The following is a 15,147-nucleotide window of genomic DNA, read 5'->3' as shown; positions in this document are numbered from 1 at the left end:
GGAAAAATGTTCAAATGAGACACCTTACAGATGATTTTCAACTGAGAGTACTTACACGAGGAGCGATTTGCCCGTCCTTGCCACCGAAACCCGAAAAAATTTTCTTTTTCGGTTACCGCACATTAATATTCTCTGGGGTGGTGGTGGAGGGGGGTGGGGGTTCTTCGAATTGACAGCTGAGGCGAAGTTATCATGTCTTTCCTACTTGGTTTTTTTATCTTTTCTCATCTTTCTGTGCCTCTGAAAAAGCCGCTTCATGTCAAAACATCAACCCCGAGCGCTCGCCACTCCGTGTGCACAACATTTAGTGCCAATCAAGCATAAAACACCATCCCTGAGGCTGCAGTCAAGTACCCACTAACACCCTCCACTGTGTGTATCTGTGTGTGCATGAGTGTTTTTTTTCTCAGCACAAACTGAATGCCATACTAAATTAAAATTATACAGTCAGAGAGAGAAAGTAGCACGCTTTGAAATCTGGTCAGAAAGACGAGGGGAAATATTTGAAAGCGATACAAAAACTGGGAACATCAAACCAACTTCAGCTCATTTAAGCGTGTCTGTGTACCACAACGAAATCTGCGGCCAAGCAGGGCTACAGTGCAGCCATGAGGTAAATAAATCTGGTCGTGTCTGTATTTGACAAGAGGTTTCCGCCTCCCCGCTTCATCTGCGCGCAGATTCCAGCGCTGCAGGTTGGAGCTGATCTGTCACAATCTATGAATTATGCAGTCGCGGAGCAGGGATTAGAGGCGATGTTGGGGTGAAGCAGAGGAGTCCGGGCGCCCTCAACTCGTCATCCTTCATCTGATATGCGCTGCGGCTCCACACCTGTTAATAAAACATCTTCCAGCTGGAGTTTGATGACTTCTGCCATGCAGAGGAGGAGACGTTTGTGGAGGAAGCCTTGCATTCTCACAAGTCGTGCTCATTTACACTTTTTGCTGCGTTGTGGGGTTCTGTATGCTTAAAACTAAGCGTCCACTAACAGCCGTAGCATCACAGGAGAGGCCGGAGCGCAGACAACACACAGGCTTTGGCAGGGAAGAGAGTCCCGCCGAGAGCTGAAAGTGGATCTATCGGACATGACAGCGTTTACTTGGACTCATAAGGGCAGCGGTGCTTGAACAAGCCTACTGGCACTGGATGTGACAACATTGAGAGTTTGACCTTTTCGACGTTAGTCCTCTGCTCACGCTGTGCCCATCAGCGGCGCTTGTTTGTCAGTAAATGACGACGTGCAGCTCTCGGGCCAACCGAGTCGCGTACTTTGGCTCGCTGAGCAAGCCGAACACTCACAGGGATAACTGGATGTAGCGCTGAAGGAGCGCCGAATGAATGTTAAGCTCGCAGTTTTAGAGAGAGAGAGAGAAAAAAGCTTGACAACTTTGTGATTGAAAGGAATTTTCCTCCTGCTCACAACATCAAATGATGAGAAATGTAAAAGCAGCCAGTGTGCGGTTCTGATCGAATCAGCAGAAGAAGCGAAAGAAACACTTTTCCAAGTGGAGCCTTGTCCGTTCCTCAACATTTCATGTCCGCAACAAGAATTTTGTGGGTCAGAAATTTGCTTACGTATTGCACATGGAAAAATTTGGCCTGCACATTTGGCTTTTCATGCTGACAATTTGTGTTAAAGCTGTTTAAATGCCTCTCTCCTCGGGAATGATGAGATCCTGCGGGAGGGAGGATCTCCTCCCTGTATAATTTGATACCACTTAAACAACGCACACACACATACGTAAATATATAACCAGTCGCACTATCGGCTTCCTCAGTTCACAGAGTCCCTGCTCCCACAAGAACATCCAAACACATAACAACAAGCATACACACACACACACACACACACACATAACACATTAAAGTCATCTTATGCCGGCTAATTGTGATACACTGTGGATATAGGAACCAGATGCCATTCCCAAGTCAGTTTTCCAGTGTGGTTTTCCTATCCCTGCCTAACCTCTGCGTCCAGATTCCCCCGACGAGCACCAGCCACTTGTGGTCGTTCGTCCCTGCCCATTTTGCTCTGATTACTCACATCTCTGTCCTCCATTAGCTTCCCGCCTTGAAGAAAAGTTCCCCTGGGGCCCATGCTCGTATGATTGAAGGTTCCCATGCAGAACTAGCAGATGGAGGTGTACATGTTTGCACTGGATGTCCTTCTGTGTATTGGAGCTTTATGCACAATCGAACCAGAGCGTGCTGCAGATTCTAACACCAGCGATTCAGTATAATTGCAATGTCAAAAGGGAACTTTTGCAGTGCGGAGAGCAAATGCTGAGAGCAGCAATGCTGTATTCGTTTCTTTCCAAGCTGCAAAAGAACTCATAGATTTGGAGTAAACTGACTGGTACTTATAAAGCGCTTTTCTACTTCGCTCAAGTGCCTCATACGACATTCACACAAGCACTTTTTTCTACATTAAGTGCGTTCTGTCTGACATTCACACTCCAATGAGCGCATCAAGAACAACTTGGGATTCAGTGTCTTGCACAAGGATACTTTGAATGACCTGCTCAACCTTTAAAGCTGTAGCCATCCCAGAAGTAAAAGATAAATTAGGAATCTGAAGTATAGCAATTTTATCCCAGCAACTAAACAAAAACGTTGAATTATTGCTTGAAGTCAGTCGGATTAAATTTGATTCTGACTTTTCGGTTTCAGTCCAGGTTCAGCCCTTTCGAACGCTTCACTGTGGCCCTCCTCCCACTCACCCCTCCTCACCTGCCCCCTCTTCACCCATCAACACTTGGTGCCCGGAGGATAGCTTCTTAACTTCCTGTGTACACATGTTTATTGATATTGTGCGGCTGTGTGAAAGGAGCGCGCCTGTAAAGAAGAAGTTGTAAAAGCGGTAGTTGTTTGCCTGTGCTCTCGGAGATGCCAGTGCTCCAGGGTGAGATGATTGGATCCATGTGGCCGGTAGTTCAGGCTACAGCAACTGCTGCCAGCCCAGTTGGCCCCGCTTCCACAAAAAGAGGATATTAGCTCAGTTTGATGGATTGATTTTTCTGAACCTTGATAAGTTTAACAGGTCACCGCGATGAAAACGAATACAACCGAGTCCAGACAGAGGTTGCACGCACATCTCTGACTTTTTGCATCTCGTCGGATTATGCGGATTGTCTCGCAAGATTGTACAAGCAGCTCACGGCCAAAACCCACGAGAATCGTTTTGCTCGTGTCAACAACAGCTAAAGCTGTGGACGCGAGCCAGCCCCTCGCCTCGTGCTGCTTTCATCCATCATGTTTTGACTAAATTATATTAGAAGAGGAATGTGAAGAATGGATATTCGGTGTCCTGACTTCTATGCAAGACAGCTCAAAATTAGCCTGACAGAAAAGATGTACTTTTCAGTTTGTGTGCTGCTGCGGCTTGAGCATGGACATTCATAACGAATGACAGGTTAAACTGCTTACTTACTGATTGTAGGGAAATGAAAAAAGAAATATGTGAGGAATAACAACAAAATTGCATGATTTGTGTATTTAAATCTGTCACTGCATTCCAGATCAGGCCAAGATTTATAAACACCAAAATTAGAGATATAAAAGGGGACTATTATAGAAACAATGCACATAAAAGCTTCCGCGGTGGTTGAAACCGTATCATCATCATCACATAATTTCTTTGACATGAAAATGGAACTAAAGAAATCAAATTGACTTATGAATAAATTAGGGGGTCAGCTAATGAGTGTGTAAGTGACACAGGGTCGAAATGTATCAGAACACAGAGCACTAACTGGCGCTCTTCCATTAAGGTCAGTGCCCTATTTACTGGTTTTAAGGAACCAGCAGACGGGTCTTCCTTCACCTTCTCCACCAAGTTTCATGAAAACTGGCTCGACAGGCCTAAGCCGCAGTCGAACAGATGAAAAGCTTTCTGGAGGGACATTGCGCAATCTGTTCACTTCTTAGTAATCACCATTGCAGGAGGCGCATATGAAATATACCTCAGTGCCAGAACTGTTTTATTGAACATCATTTACTCTTTCCATCTAATATGAAGTGAAATCAGTTACATTGTCAGATTTAAATGACAGTGTTCTCCATGTTGCTTGTGGGTTTGGCCTCAGTTCACTTTGCCTTTTTATATTTCCCCGCAGACCTTTCCATATTTCTCTCCCACACTTTTTTTTAAAGGTGGCAGGGCTTTCCTCGTGCAGGCCTTTGCAGGAGAGAGTGGTCTTGGTTTGGCTTCGAATGAGAAGCTAGACATGTGTCTGGACAGGAAAAAAAAAAAGAAGCTTAATCCTGATCCAGTGGTCCACCATAAACTTGACAATATCATACATACAGGATGTTCTGTTACAAATCATCTCAAGATGGAAATTTGACATAAGTTTGCCCAGCACTGAGCAGCAGATGATGTGAGGCTTACCGTCTGTATGATATGTGTCATTTTCAATAAGTGGATAAGAGCTTCTGCTTTGGGGTGGCTGCATTCATCAGCTCACATATAGAGGACATGTTTAGTGTTTTGGACGGCCCGCGTGGGGAGTAATCTTGATCGCGGAAGAGATTTTTATGGGAAATAACTCAGAGAGTATGCCAGATTCACACAAAATATGGGAAAAAAACAGAAAAAAGTGAATACGGCATAAACAGATGCGCAAGAAAAGTAATGCTTTTAGGTGACAAAGAGAAAAGTCTTTCATTGAAGTAAATACATACATAAAAATTGACTCTGTTTTCTGAATTAAAGATCTTAAAATCCCCAAAGAGCTGTTTCTTCTTCTTAAAGCTTGATTTTATGAGCAATAATGAAACCTCCTCTAAAACTCTTTGTGAGATACTGTGTTTGAGTAATGTACAATTCAGTGTTTTCTGCTGGATATTGCATTATTTCTCCAGGGTTATTTGGCTTCAGGATATAAAATGATGCATTCAGGCTGGTTTATAGTGACGTTTCCAAAGCATCTGTATCTCTCTCACTGTTGTAAAGCTTAACCAAAGAAAAACTGCATTAAACTGAGCAGGAGGTTATTACTGCTCATGAAATGAAGCTCTTTTAAGATTTTCATCCAAAAATCCATTTTCTTCCTCTTATCCAGTTCAGTGTCGCAGGGCAGCTGGAGCCTATCCCGACGGCCAAAGGTCAGGCTTTACACCAGTGTTTGGGTTGTTACTCAAGGAAAGCAATTGTATTATATTAATACTACACAATACTAATTAATAATACAGCACATTACTTTATTATTCACAGGAGAAAGTGATTTGTTACTGTACTGGTTACATTACTCTCTTGACACTCCGAAAAATGCCCCACACACCTTTACAAATCCCTATCATAATGAGGACACACGTACTATCTTTCTTTTGGTATTTACGTATGAACACGAAGCTGGAAGTCATCCCAAAGAGCTTTCAGAGCGATCTCCACGGTGATTCTACTTCAAAAACTTGAACAGGTAGAAAAGGAGGCTACAAGTCTGACAAATCATCGCTACTTTTGTTACCTGTTGAAGTTAAGGCTCTGGCTGCTGGTCTGGGGTTAGCATCCACTCAGCTAATGTTGCTCTGGGTTTTTGGCTAGCTTAGCATTAGCATGCTATCTGTGCATATGCTTGCAGCGAACCCAGTGCAGTTACTTTTGTCCTGGATGCAGTCTACACATTACCATTGTGCTATTATCCTTTTGTGCAACAAAAATGGAGTTAATGTCCATATTTCCTTTGTAGACCACCCCAACATTTTCCTCCTACTGCACGCGAACTCAAATTAGCTGACTGTAGCAGAAAAAAAACATGTTTGTTAGACGTTATTTTCTTTTAATCCACATGGCATGTCGCTAATTGAAGAACCGTTGTAACACAAGGAACATCATAATTGTAACTGTAATGTAATTACTGAATTTAATACAACAAAGCATTACATCACTGTGTCACTGAAAAATATAATGTGATTACAGTAAACTGTTTCCTTGTAACGTGTTACACGTAACTCGGCCAGAGACAACCATTCACACCTGTGGCCGATTTGCTATCACCAATTAACCTAACACACTTAACCTTGGACTGTGGAAGGAAGATGGAGAGAATCCACACACAGATCGTAATTAGCAAACATCAAACACTGGTAGGGCTTTACTGAAAAAAAGCTTTTAATTCAGCATGCATCTTACATTTTTGATCTATACAAAATCAAAGTGAAGAAAACGCAAACAACGTGAAGTGTATTTCAGTGAACTGCTCCTCTGCCAAACCTAATTAATTTGTTATTTTAAGCTATGCATGCAGTCATTTAAGAATTAAGTGCAATCTAGTAGGTGTGGAAAGCACTGTAGAGGGTTAATCGTGTTCAGCAGAGGAACTTGCTAATGAACAGCCATGACCCAAGGAGCACCTGCTTATGAAACAGAGCCAGAGCAGAAGCAGTAAAATAGATGTGAAAAGCAGACACAGGTGCTGATTAGAAAGCTTCCTCAGGGCAGACTGAAACCACAAAGCTGCAGAGACGGTTTGACAAAGACACACACTGCAGTTCCACTGTAGTACAGTTTGGAAAAAGTCTTTGCAAGAGAGCTGTTTTAATAGTCTCAATAAAAGACCCTTGCTGCACTTGCTTAAACCTTCTGGAAAAGCTCCAGCACGTGTTGTCTCTCTAAGTGATGTGCAAATGATGAAGCGTATAATGAGCAGGTGCACACTGTGCAGCCAAATCATTTCCACATGCTTCATGTCCAGATGGAAGAGTGGAATTACTGTTTGGTGAGATATAGGTGTGCCAAAAGTACCGTTCCACTTCAGCAAAAAAAAGAGAAAAAGTTTTAAAATTTGACTGATATGTTTAGGAGTGGTGATTATCAAAAAAGACACTTACAGGCATTTAAACTCAGTTATAATATCTCATCAGATGCTTGATCTGCCCTTACTTACAAGGTGTCTTTTGGTGTTTGGATGCTAGCTCCCAAGAGATAGCTAGCCTGTTTTAGAAGCCTACATAATTAGGTTGGAAAAGTTGCAGGTTTATCAGCAATGAGACCGGGGTTTGCATCCCATTGGGCTTCTTATGTTGTTGACTTGTTTTTACTTGGTTTATTTTTGAATTGCTATTTTTACTCTCAATTAATCAAACCACGTGCCACAGATAGCTGCCTCGCCCTAAGCCTCGTTCTGCAGGGGGGTTGGTTCCTGTTAAAAGGACGTTTTTCCTTCCCACTCTCACCAAGTGCTTGTTTATAGGGGGTCTTCTGATTATTGCGGTCTTTTCCTTATTTGGCGCTACACCAATGAAATTGAACTCAAATTAATTTAAAATACCTTTGATAAGATGTGGGGAATGATCTGGTTTTGGGTTAAAAAATGCACCTTCATAATGTTATTGTCATGAACCGAAGTTCCGAGCGCAGGCAGGACCCAGTAGCAGAACACACACACTAGGGTAGGAGCGAATAAAGAAAGTAATTTTTATTGCAACTAAAGGTGTCCCGTGAGGGTAGCCTGAAAAACAACGTATGGAACCAGAAGAAACCGAGGGACCGCGCAGGGAACGCCGAGAGCGGGGCTGTGAGAGGCTGTAAAACAAAAAGAGAGACAGATTACTGGGGTGCGGGAAAAAGGCAGCATACGAGGGAAGGTGGAGTGTGCGTCTCACGGTGATAGCCGGGCCGAGTGAACCAGAGGGGGGTGGAGCTCCAAAAGGGGTCGAGACGGCGAAGCTGATGGTGAACCAAATCTCAGGCGGACAGGTGGACAGGCAGGTGGCTCGAAAACAAAAACACGCCGAGTTGTGATCTGGGTACACAGGGAAAAAACAGTGTTAGGTCCGATGGAGAGTTTGTCATAAGAGTTCTTTTCCCGCAGGCGTACGTTACCGCTGAGAGGCGACTACGGACTGGCGTGGAGCAGCAGGTAGGGAAGGATTAAATAGTCCACCTGATGATCGCCTGGGATGGGATGCAGGTGTGGGGTTAGCAGCCACGCTCGTGGGCGTGGACATCCCAGCAGCACCCCGGACGCCGGGCCGCAGACCATGACAGTACCCCCCCCTCAAGGGTCGCCCCCAGGCGACCGGCCGGGACCCCGCCTGCGGAGAGAAGCACGGAAAGCAGAGATGAGACGAGGGTCCAGAATGAAGGAGCGCGGGACACAGAGGCGGTCCTCGGGGCCGTACCCCTCCCAATCCACAAGATATTGCCAGCCGCGCCTGCGCCCGCGCGCATCCAGGATCCGCCGGACCGCATAGGCCGGATGGCCGCCGACGAGCCGGGCGGGAGGAGGGGGCTCGGAAGGAGGGCACAGGGGGCTGAGGCGGACCGGCTTAAGTTGAGATACATGGAACGTGGGATGCACACGCCGAGAGGCCGGAAGCCGGAGCCTGACCGCCACCGGGTTGATGACTCGGTCCACTTCGTACGGCCCGATGAAACGGGGAGCCAGTTTGCGGGACGTGCCCCGGAGCGGGATGTTCCCAGCAGCCAACCAAACCTTCTGTCCCGGCTGGTAGTCAGGGGCTGGGGCGCGGCGACGATCGGCGTAGTGCGCCTGTCGTTCCCTTGCGCGCAGGAGGGCGCGGCGAGCGCAGCGCCACACACGTTGGCAGCGCCGGAGGTGATGAGGGGCCGACGGGACGGAGAGGGACAGGTCCTCTTCCGGGAAGAGCGGAGGCTGATACCCGAGGGACGCTTCGAAAGGAGACAAGCCGGTGGAGGACGAGGTGTGAGTATTGTGGGCGTACTCCACCCAGGGCAGGTAAGTAACCCAGGAGGAGGGGTTTTGACTGGCTACGCACCTCAGCATAGTCTCCAGCTCCTGATTAAGGCGTTCAGTTTGCCCATTGGATTGCGGGTGGAAACCGGAACTCAAACTGACCTTGGCGCCGAGAATGGAGCAGAAGGTCCTCCACACTTGTGAGGTGAACTGGGGACCGCAATCGGAGACAATGTCCAGGGGAATTCCGTGGAGCCTGAAGACTTCCGTGACTAACGCTTGGGCAGTCTCAGCAGCCGAGGGCAGCTTGGCTAGCGGGACGAAGTGGGTGGCCTTAGAAAACCGATCCACAACGGTGAGGATGACACATTTTCCAGAAGAGGTGGGGAGACCGGTAACAAAGTCGAGCGAGATGTGAGACCAGGGCCGGTGGGGAGTAGTGAGTGGGTGGAGCTGGCCCATGGGATGTTTCGTGGATGATTTATTACGAGCGCAGACGGCACAGGCAGACACGTAGTCCCTCACGTCCCGTAGTAGCGATTTCCACCAGAAGTGTCTGCTGAGGAGGCGCGCCGTTCTGCTCACGCCCGGGTGGCACGCGAATCGTGCTGTGTGGATCCAGTGGATGACTGCTCCCCGGGCGGCGGCGGGAACGAAGCGCCGTCCTGGCGGTCCAGTCCCTGGGTCAGGGTCCCCCGGGAGCGCTTGGCGAATGGTCTCCTCAATCTCCCAGGTGAGAGCACCCACCACGCAGGAGGCAGGCAGGATGGTGGCGGGGGGGGGCGCCTCGCTGTCGGGGGAATACAGACGGGAGAGCGCATCGGGTTTGATGTTTCGTGACCCGGGACGATAGGAGAGTGTGAAGTTGAAGCGGGCGAAGAATAGGGACCAGCGAGCTTGACGGGGATTTAACCTCTTGGCGGTTCTAAGGTACAGTAGATTTTTATGATCCGTCCATATAACGAAGGGCTGTTCGGTCCCCTCCAGCCAGTGACGCCATTCCTCCAATGCGAGTTTTACCGCTAGGAGTTCCCTGTCGCCGATGTCGTAATTCCTCTCCGCGGGGGTGAGTCGGCGTGAGAAAAAGGCGCACGGCCGGAGTTTGTTCAGGGGCCCAGACCGCTGGGAAAGAACCGCCCCGACTCCCGCATCAGACGCGTCGACCTCAACAACAAACTGTTTAGAAGAGTCAGGATGGGTCAGAATGGGTGTGGACGTGAATAATCGCTTCAATTTAGCGAAGGCTGCGTGGGCCTCAGGGGACCATGTGAAAGACACCTTGGGTGAGGTGAGTTGGGTGAGAGGCGCGGCCACCTGGCTGTAGTTTCGAATGAAACGGCGATAAAAATTCGCAAACCCCAAGAAGCTCTGAAGCTTCTTTCGTGTCTCCGGAACCGGCCATTCCAATATTGCTTTGATCTTCACCGGGTCGGTCTTCACCTGCCCACCAGCGAGGATGTAGCCCAAGAAGGAAATGGATGAGGCGTGGAACTCACACTTTTCCGCTTTTACGTACAGTCTATTTTCGAGCAGCCGTTGTAGCACGCTCCTCACATGGATGCGATGGTCCTCGAGCGTCTTGGAGAAAATCAAAATATCATCCAGGTAAACAAAAACAAACACGTTCATGAAATCCCGTAACACGTCGTTGACTAGGGCTTGAAAAACCGCCGGGGCGTTCGTTAACCCGAACGGCATCACCAGATATTCAAAATGCCCTAGTGGGGTATTGAAGGCGGTCTTCCACTCGTCGCCTTCACGTATCCGTACCAGGTGGTAGGCGTTCCGCAGATCTAGTTTGGTGAAGACCGTAGCTCCCTGGAGTGAGTTAAAAATAGAACTAATGAGTGGGAGGGGATATTTGTTTTTGACGGTGACGTCATTCAGCCCCCTGTAATCGATGCACGGGCGGAGCGTCCCGTCTTTCTTTCCCACGAAGAAAAAACCCGCAGCCACGGGAGAGGATGACGGCCTAATACGTCCTGCAGTTAGCGACTCCTGGATGTAATTCTCCATGGTTTCTCTTTCGGGGCAAGACAGGTTGTATAATCTGCTAGAGGGCAGCGATGCACCCGGGAGCAGATCGATAGCACAGTCATATGGACGGTGAGGCGGGAGTGAGAGCGCCTCATCTTTACTGAACACCTGCTGGAGATCGTGATAGTCGGGGGGCACGGAAGAGAGGTCCGGCGCGGGTGGCGGGGCGGGCCTCCGTTCCGTTGAGGCGGAGGGAACGGCTGACCTCAGGCAGTTCGCCAGACAAAACACACTCCAGCTCGCGATACTTTTTCCGGCCCAATCTATGTGTGGGTTATGTCTCTGTAACCAGGGGTAGCCTAGGATAAGCGGGGTGTCAGGAGCAGGAAAAGTGAAAAAGGACAGCTGCTCTTGGTGGTTACCTGATGTGATTAACCGTACAGGCGCGGTTTGGTGAGTTATGTATGCAAACACTTGGTTGTTTAATGTAGACGCAGGGATGGGCGGTTCGAGTGGAGTAAGAGACACAGCTAGCCTCTTAGCCAGCTTCTCATCCATAAGGTTCTGTTCCGCCCCGGAGTCCACTAACGCGGGGCATGTAAAAGTCTGATTAGAAGTCACGATAGTAACGGACAGTAACAATCGGGGTCTAGTAGTGCTTAGAGTGCTGCCCACCCGTATCCCCGGACTCACCGGTGGGCCGGGTCGTTTGGGCGGACCGGGCAAACAGCGATGCGGTGACCGGGCCTCCCACAGTACAGACATTCTCCAGCCCGAAATCGGCGTTCCCTCTCCTCCGGAGAAAGCCGAGAGCGTCCGATCTGCATGGGTTCGGGCGGGGGCGGCGACGGAGAGCGCGCACACGCAGCTGGGGGCGGGGGCGGAGAAACGCGAAACCCGGGGCGCAATACGGAGCCCATAGGCTTAGACCGCCGCTTGGCATCCCTCTCCCGCAAGCGTCTGTCAATCCTACGGGAGAGGGAGGCCAATTCATCAAAGGATCTGGTCTCCTCGTGAAAAGCTAGTTGGTCCTTCATCTGGTCATTTAACGACCGTAAAAAAAACCCACGAAGAGCCGAATCGGGCCAACCCACGGCGACCGCTCGAGTACGGAATTCAACTAGGTACTCCGCAATACTGCGCCGCCCCTGACGGAGCCCCAGCAACTTCTGCGCGGCATCGTCCTCCGATACCGGAGGGGAAAACGTAGCCTGGAACTCCTCCAGGAAGTCATCGTAATCGCAATCACGAATGGGGTGAGAATTTAAGTAGGCTTCAGCCCATGCTAGAGCACGCCCCCGTAACAATCCCACGAAGTGGGAGATCTTAGCAGCATCCGTGGGGAACGCGTGAGGCGTGCGACTGAAAAACAAGGAGCACTGGAAAAGGAACCCCCCACACAGGTCCAGCTCCCCGTGGAAGGGTTCCAGCGGCGGAGGCGACACGCCGCGGTGCACGGGGTCGGACGGCCTAGTTTGTAATTTATTCTGAGTGTCACTGAGCTCTTGACAACGGTCTTGGAGAGACTGGAGCTGCTGATCGTGGCGACCGAGGATAGCGCCCTGTTTATTAATAGCGGAGCGGAGTGGATCTGCTGGGTCCATACTGGCCAGTCCGTACTGTCATGAACCGAAGTTCCGAGCGCAGGCAGGACCCAGTAGCAGAACACACACACTAGGGTAGGAGCGAATAAAGAAAGTAATTTTTATTGCAACTAAAGGTGTCCCGTGAGGGTAGCCTGAAAAACAACGTATGGAACCAGAAGAAACCGAGGGACCGCGCAGGGAACGCCGAGAGCGGGGCTGTGAGAGGCTGTAAAACAAAAAGAGAGACAGATTACTGGGGTGCGGAAAAAAGGCAGCATACGAGGGAAGGTGGAGTGTGCGTCTCACGGTGATAGCCGGGCCGAGTGAACCAGAGGGGGGTGGAGCTCCAAAAGGGGTCGAGACGGCGAAGCTGATGGTGAACCAAATCTCAGGCGGACAGGTGGACAGGCAGGTGGCTCGAAAACAAAAACACGCCGAGTTGTGATCTGGGTACACAGGGAAAAAACAGTGTTAGGTCCGATGGAGAGTTTGTCATAAGAGTTCTTTTCCCGCAGGCGTACGTTACCGCTGAGAGGCGACTACGGACTGGCGTGGAGCAGCAGGTAGGGAAGGATTAAATAGTCCACCTGATGATCGCCTGGGATGGGATGCAGGTGTGGGGTTAGCAGCCACGCTCGTGGGCGTGGACATCCCAGCAGCACCCCGGACGCCGGGCCGCGGACCATGACAGTTATAACTTCAGTAATGATGTAACAATAAAGAATATCTATTTAAACCCCAGGATGACACCAACTGGCCCAACCAACACCTCCAGCTACATTATCCTTATTTATTCCCAGTTATCAGAGCTCAACATGGGCTTGATGAAGTTTCATTTTGTTGCTCCACATTCTGGATTTATTGTGTTGCTGCATCATATAATGCTGCAATTTCCCTTCATTTACACATAATGTGGCGCACAGCAAATCAGCCTGGTAATTATCTGCGCCAACTGCATGTGTTAGTGCCAAGCATCATACGTTTAACAGGCTTTTGTGAAACGATGCAGTGCTTATATTTATATTTCTTTTTCTTCCAGCCATTTGTGTTTGTAGTAATGTCAATAGCCTCCCATTATCCAAAGGCAATTTCCTCAAACAAAAAGAAAAAAGAAAAAACAAAGTTTCACCAATTTCCTTTAGCGGCCTTCCTTTTTGAGGAAAACATTGGAAACTTATTTAGCCCCTCTGGAATGCCTCAGCATCATTATAAATGTAAAAGTCACATTTGATTCCAATATTCTGCCTCTTTATTCCTCCCCAGGGAACTGCAGTCGGAAACATTGTTTTCCTAATATTCCCATTTTGTATTTACAAGTGTGTTGTGCCTCTTTGCACGGCTGGTCAAGGAACAGCAGGAGCACGTCCTCAGATGTTTGTGTCTGGATTACGGCCTGCGCTGAGGCTTGAGGAAGCCTCGTATTTAAATAAATGGGATGATGCACCGCACAAGCTTGATGTGCAGGTTCACAACCCCCAAAACCAAGGCAAATTAGCCCCTGTGCAGATCCAGTTGGGACTGCACGAACTACTATACATAACTAAAATGTTACAGACAGTTAAATAAGCATCAAAAATAATATCCAAAGGCAGCGAGCAGGGAGAAACCTGGCTATGGCTCTCTTACCTCTCAGCAGTGTGGCAGAAATTGGCTGAGGAAAACTGCTGAATTACCTCTGGAGCATTTCAGTTTTAGACTCTGCTAATGTGTGCCAGCGCAGTGGAAGCCCAAGCCTGCTATTCTGGGTCACTGGTCCATAGACTGAAAGGAACAGCATCCAAACACAGGTTTTATACTAATATCATCAATCTATGGATTAGTGTCAGCATATTTTTGTATTTGGAAACAAACAGCGTTAGAGCAGGATTAGCCTGGAATGCTAACCACTACAGATTTTTGTGCTTAATGCTAAAACTACTCGTGAACAAGTTGTTCCTTTTACCTGCATATCATTTTGTGGTTTTTAAAGATTCTGATCTGTTCTCATATTCACATTTTATTTATGGCCAGTGAAAGCAAATAGGATTTCTTTTGTAAGTGAAATGCAGATTAATACTGGCACAGCAGTTTCTCCAGGAGCTCAGGAACATTGTTGCTAAGCGGGTGGTCAGTTAGTTGATGATCTAATACTTGATGATCAAATGCCTGACCTCCCAAGAAAAAACCCAACATACTTCAGCATTCAACTTGAATTTAAAAAGAAGAAGCAGTTTTTAACACGTACTCGTTAAGCTCAGCATGTGGATGCACACCTCATTGTCAGATCCTCTCCTTAACTCCACGATCTTTTACAGAGCCCACCCAGGAGGTGCTGCCTGCCGACTGACGGATGCTGGAAGCTACCTCACCAAAAAAAAAGACGTAGTCCTCTTTTTCAGGGCACATTTTTTTACAACGTGCCTGCCAATACTTGGTTGGAGATTGCTGGATTTGATCCTCTAAGTAAACATGGACTTGATTTGGGCCTGTTTTAGGTTTTAATTGTATGTTTGCATAAGCCCTGCTGCCTACAGTGCACTGTTTCCCAGTTTGTGACAGCGGATTTTAATCAAATCGTGAAAGATGTCAGAAAGTACACAAAGTCAGTTTATTAATCTTTCAGTTGTGTCTCACTTCTTGACGTTCGAGCCTCGCTTAGCGGCTCTGTTTGTTTTTTAACGTGATTGGTCACCCCGGTTTTAAATAGTTTTGTTATATTTCCAGACAACATCATGATTGTCTTCACAATTACAAGTGACTTGGAACATAGTTTCTTCGTTTTTTTTATGCTGTAATAGTTTGAACAATCTGTTTTTTCTCTCTCTGTCTCTTCATAGGGCCCTCCTGGTCCAAAGGGTGAAAAGGTGGGTAACTGTATACTTTGGTGTTTTTGTTGCACAGTTAATATGAAGAAATACTGACATCCCACAGCTTTTTTCTTAAGA

At 48.0% G+C, this 15,147-nt stretch overlaps 1 protein-coding gene across 1 annotated transcript in view; it reads left to right on the top strand.

Annotated features, from left to right (window-relative positions):
* Positions 1 to 15,147, top strand: part of col25a1 (collagen type XXV alpha 1 chain) — a 161,220-nt gene that overhangs the window by 93,495 nt on the left and 52,578 nt on the right. Inside the window, exon 5 of the mRNA XM_085400267.1 lies at positions 15,040 to 15,066. Coding sequence (XP_085256393.1) covers positions 15,040 to 15,066 — 27 coding nt within the window. The remainder of the gene's footprint in view (positions 1 to 15,039; positions 15,067 to 15,147) is intronic.

This window comes from Rhamphochromis longiceps, linkage group LG3 (assembly GCF_057381845.1).
Source record: "Rhamphochromis longiceps isolate RC_006_pf linkage group LG3, R_longiceps_female_GT1.1, whole genome shotgun sequence".
Classification (NCBI taxonomy): domain Eukaryota; kingdom Metazoa; phylum Chordata; class Actinopteri; order Cichliformes; family Cichlidae; genus Rhamphochromis; species Rhamphochromis longiceps.
Note: the sequence above shows the minus strand (reverse complement) of the source record. Positions and strands in the feature narration are given on the sequence as shown.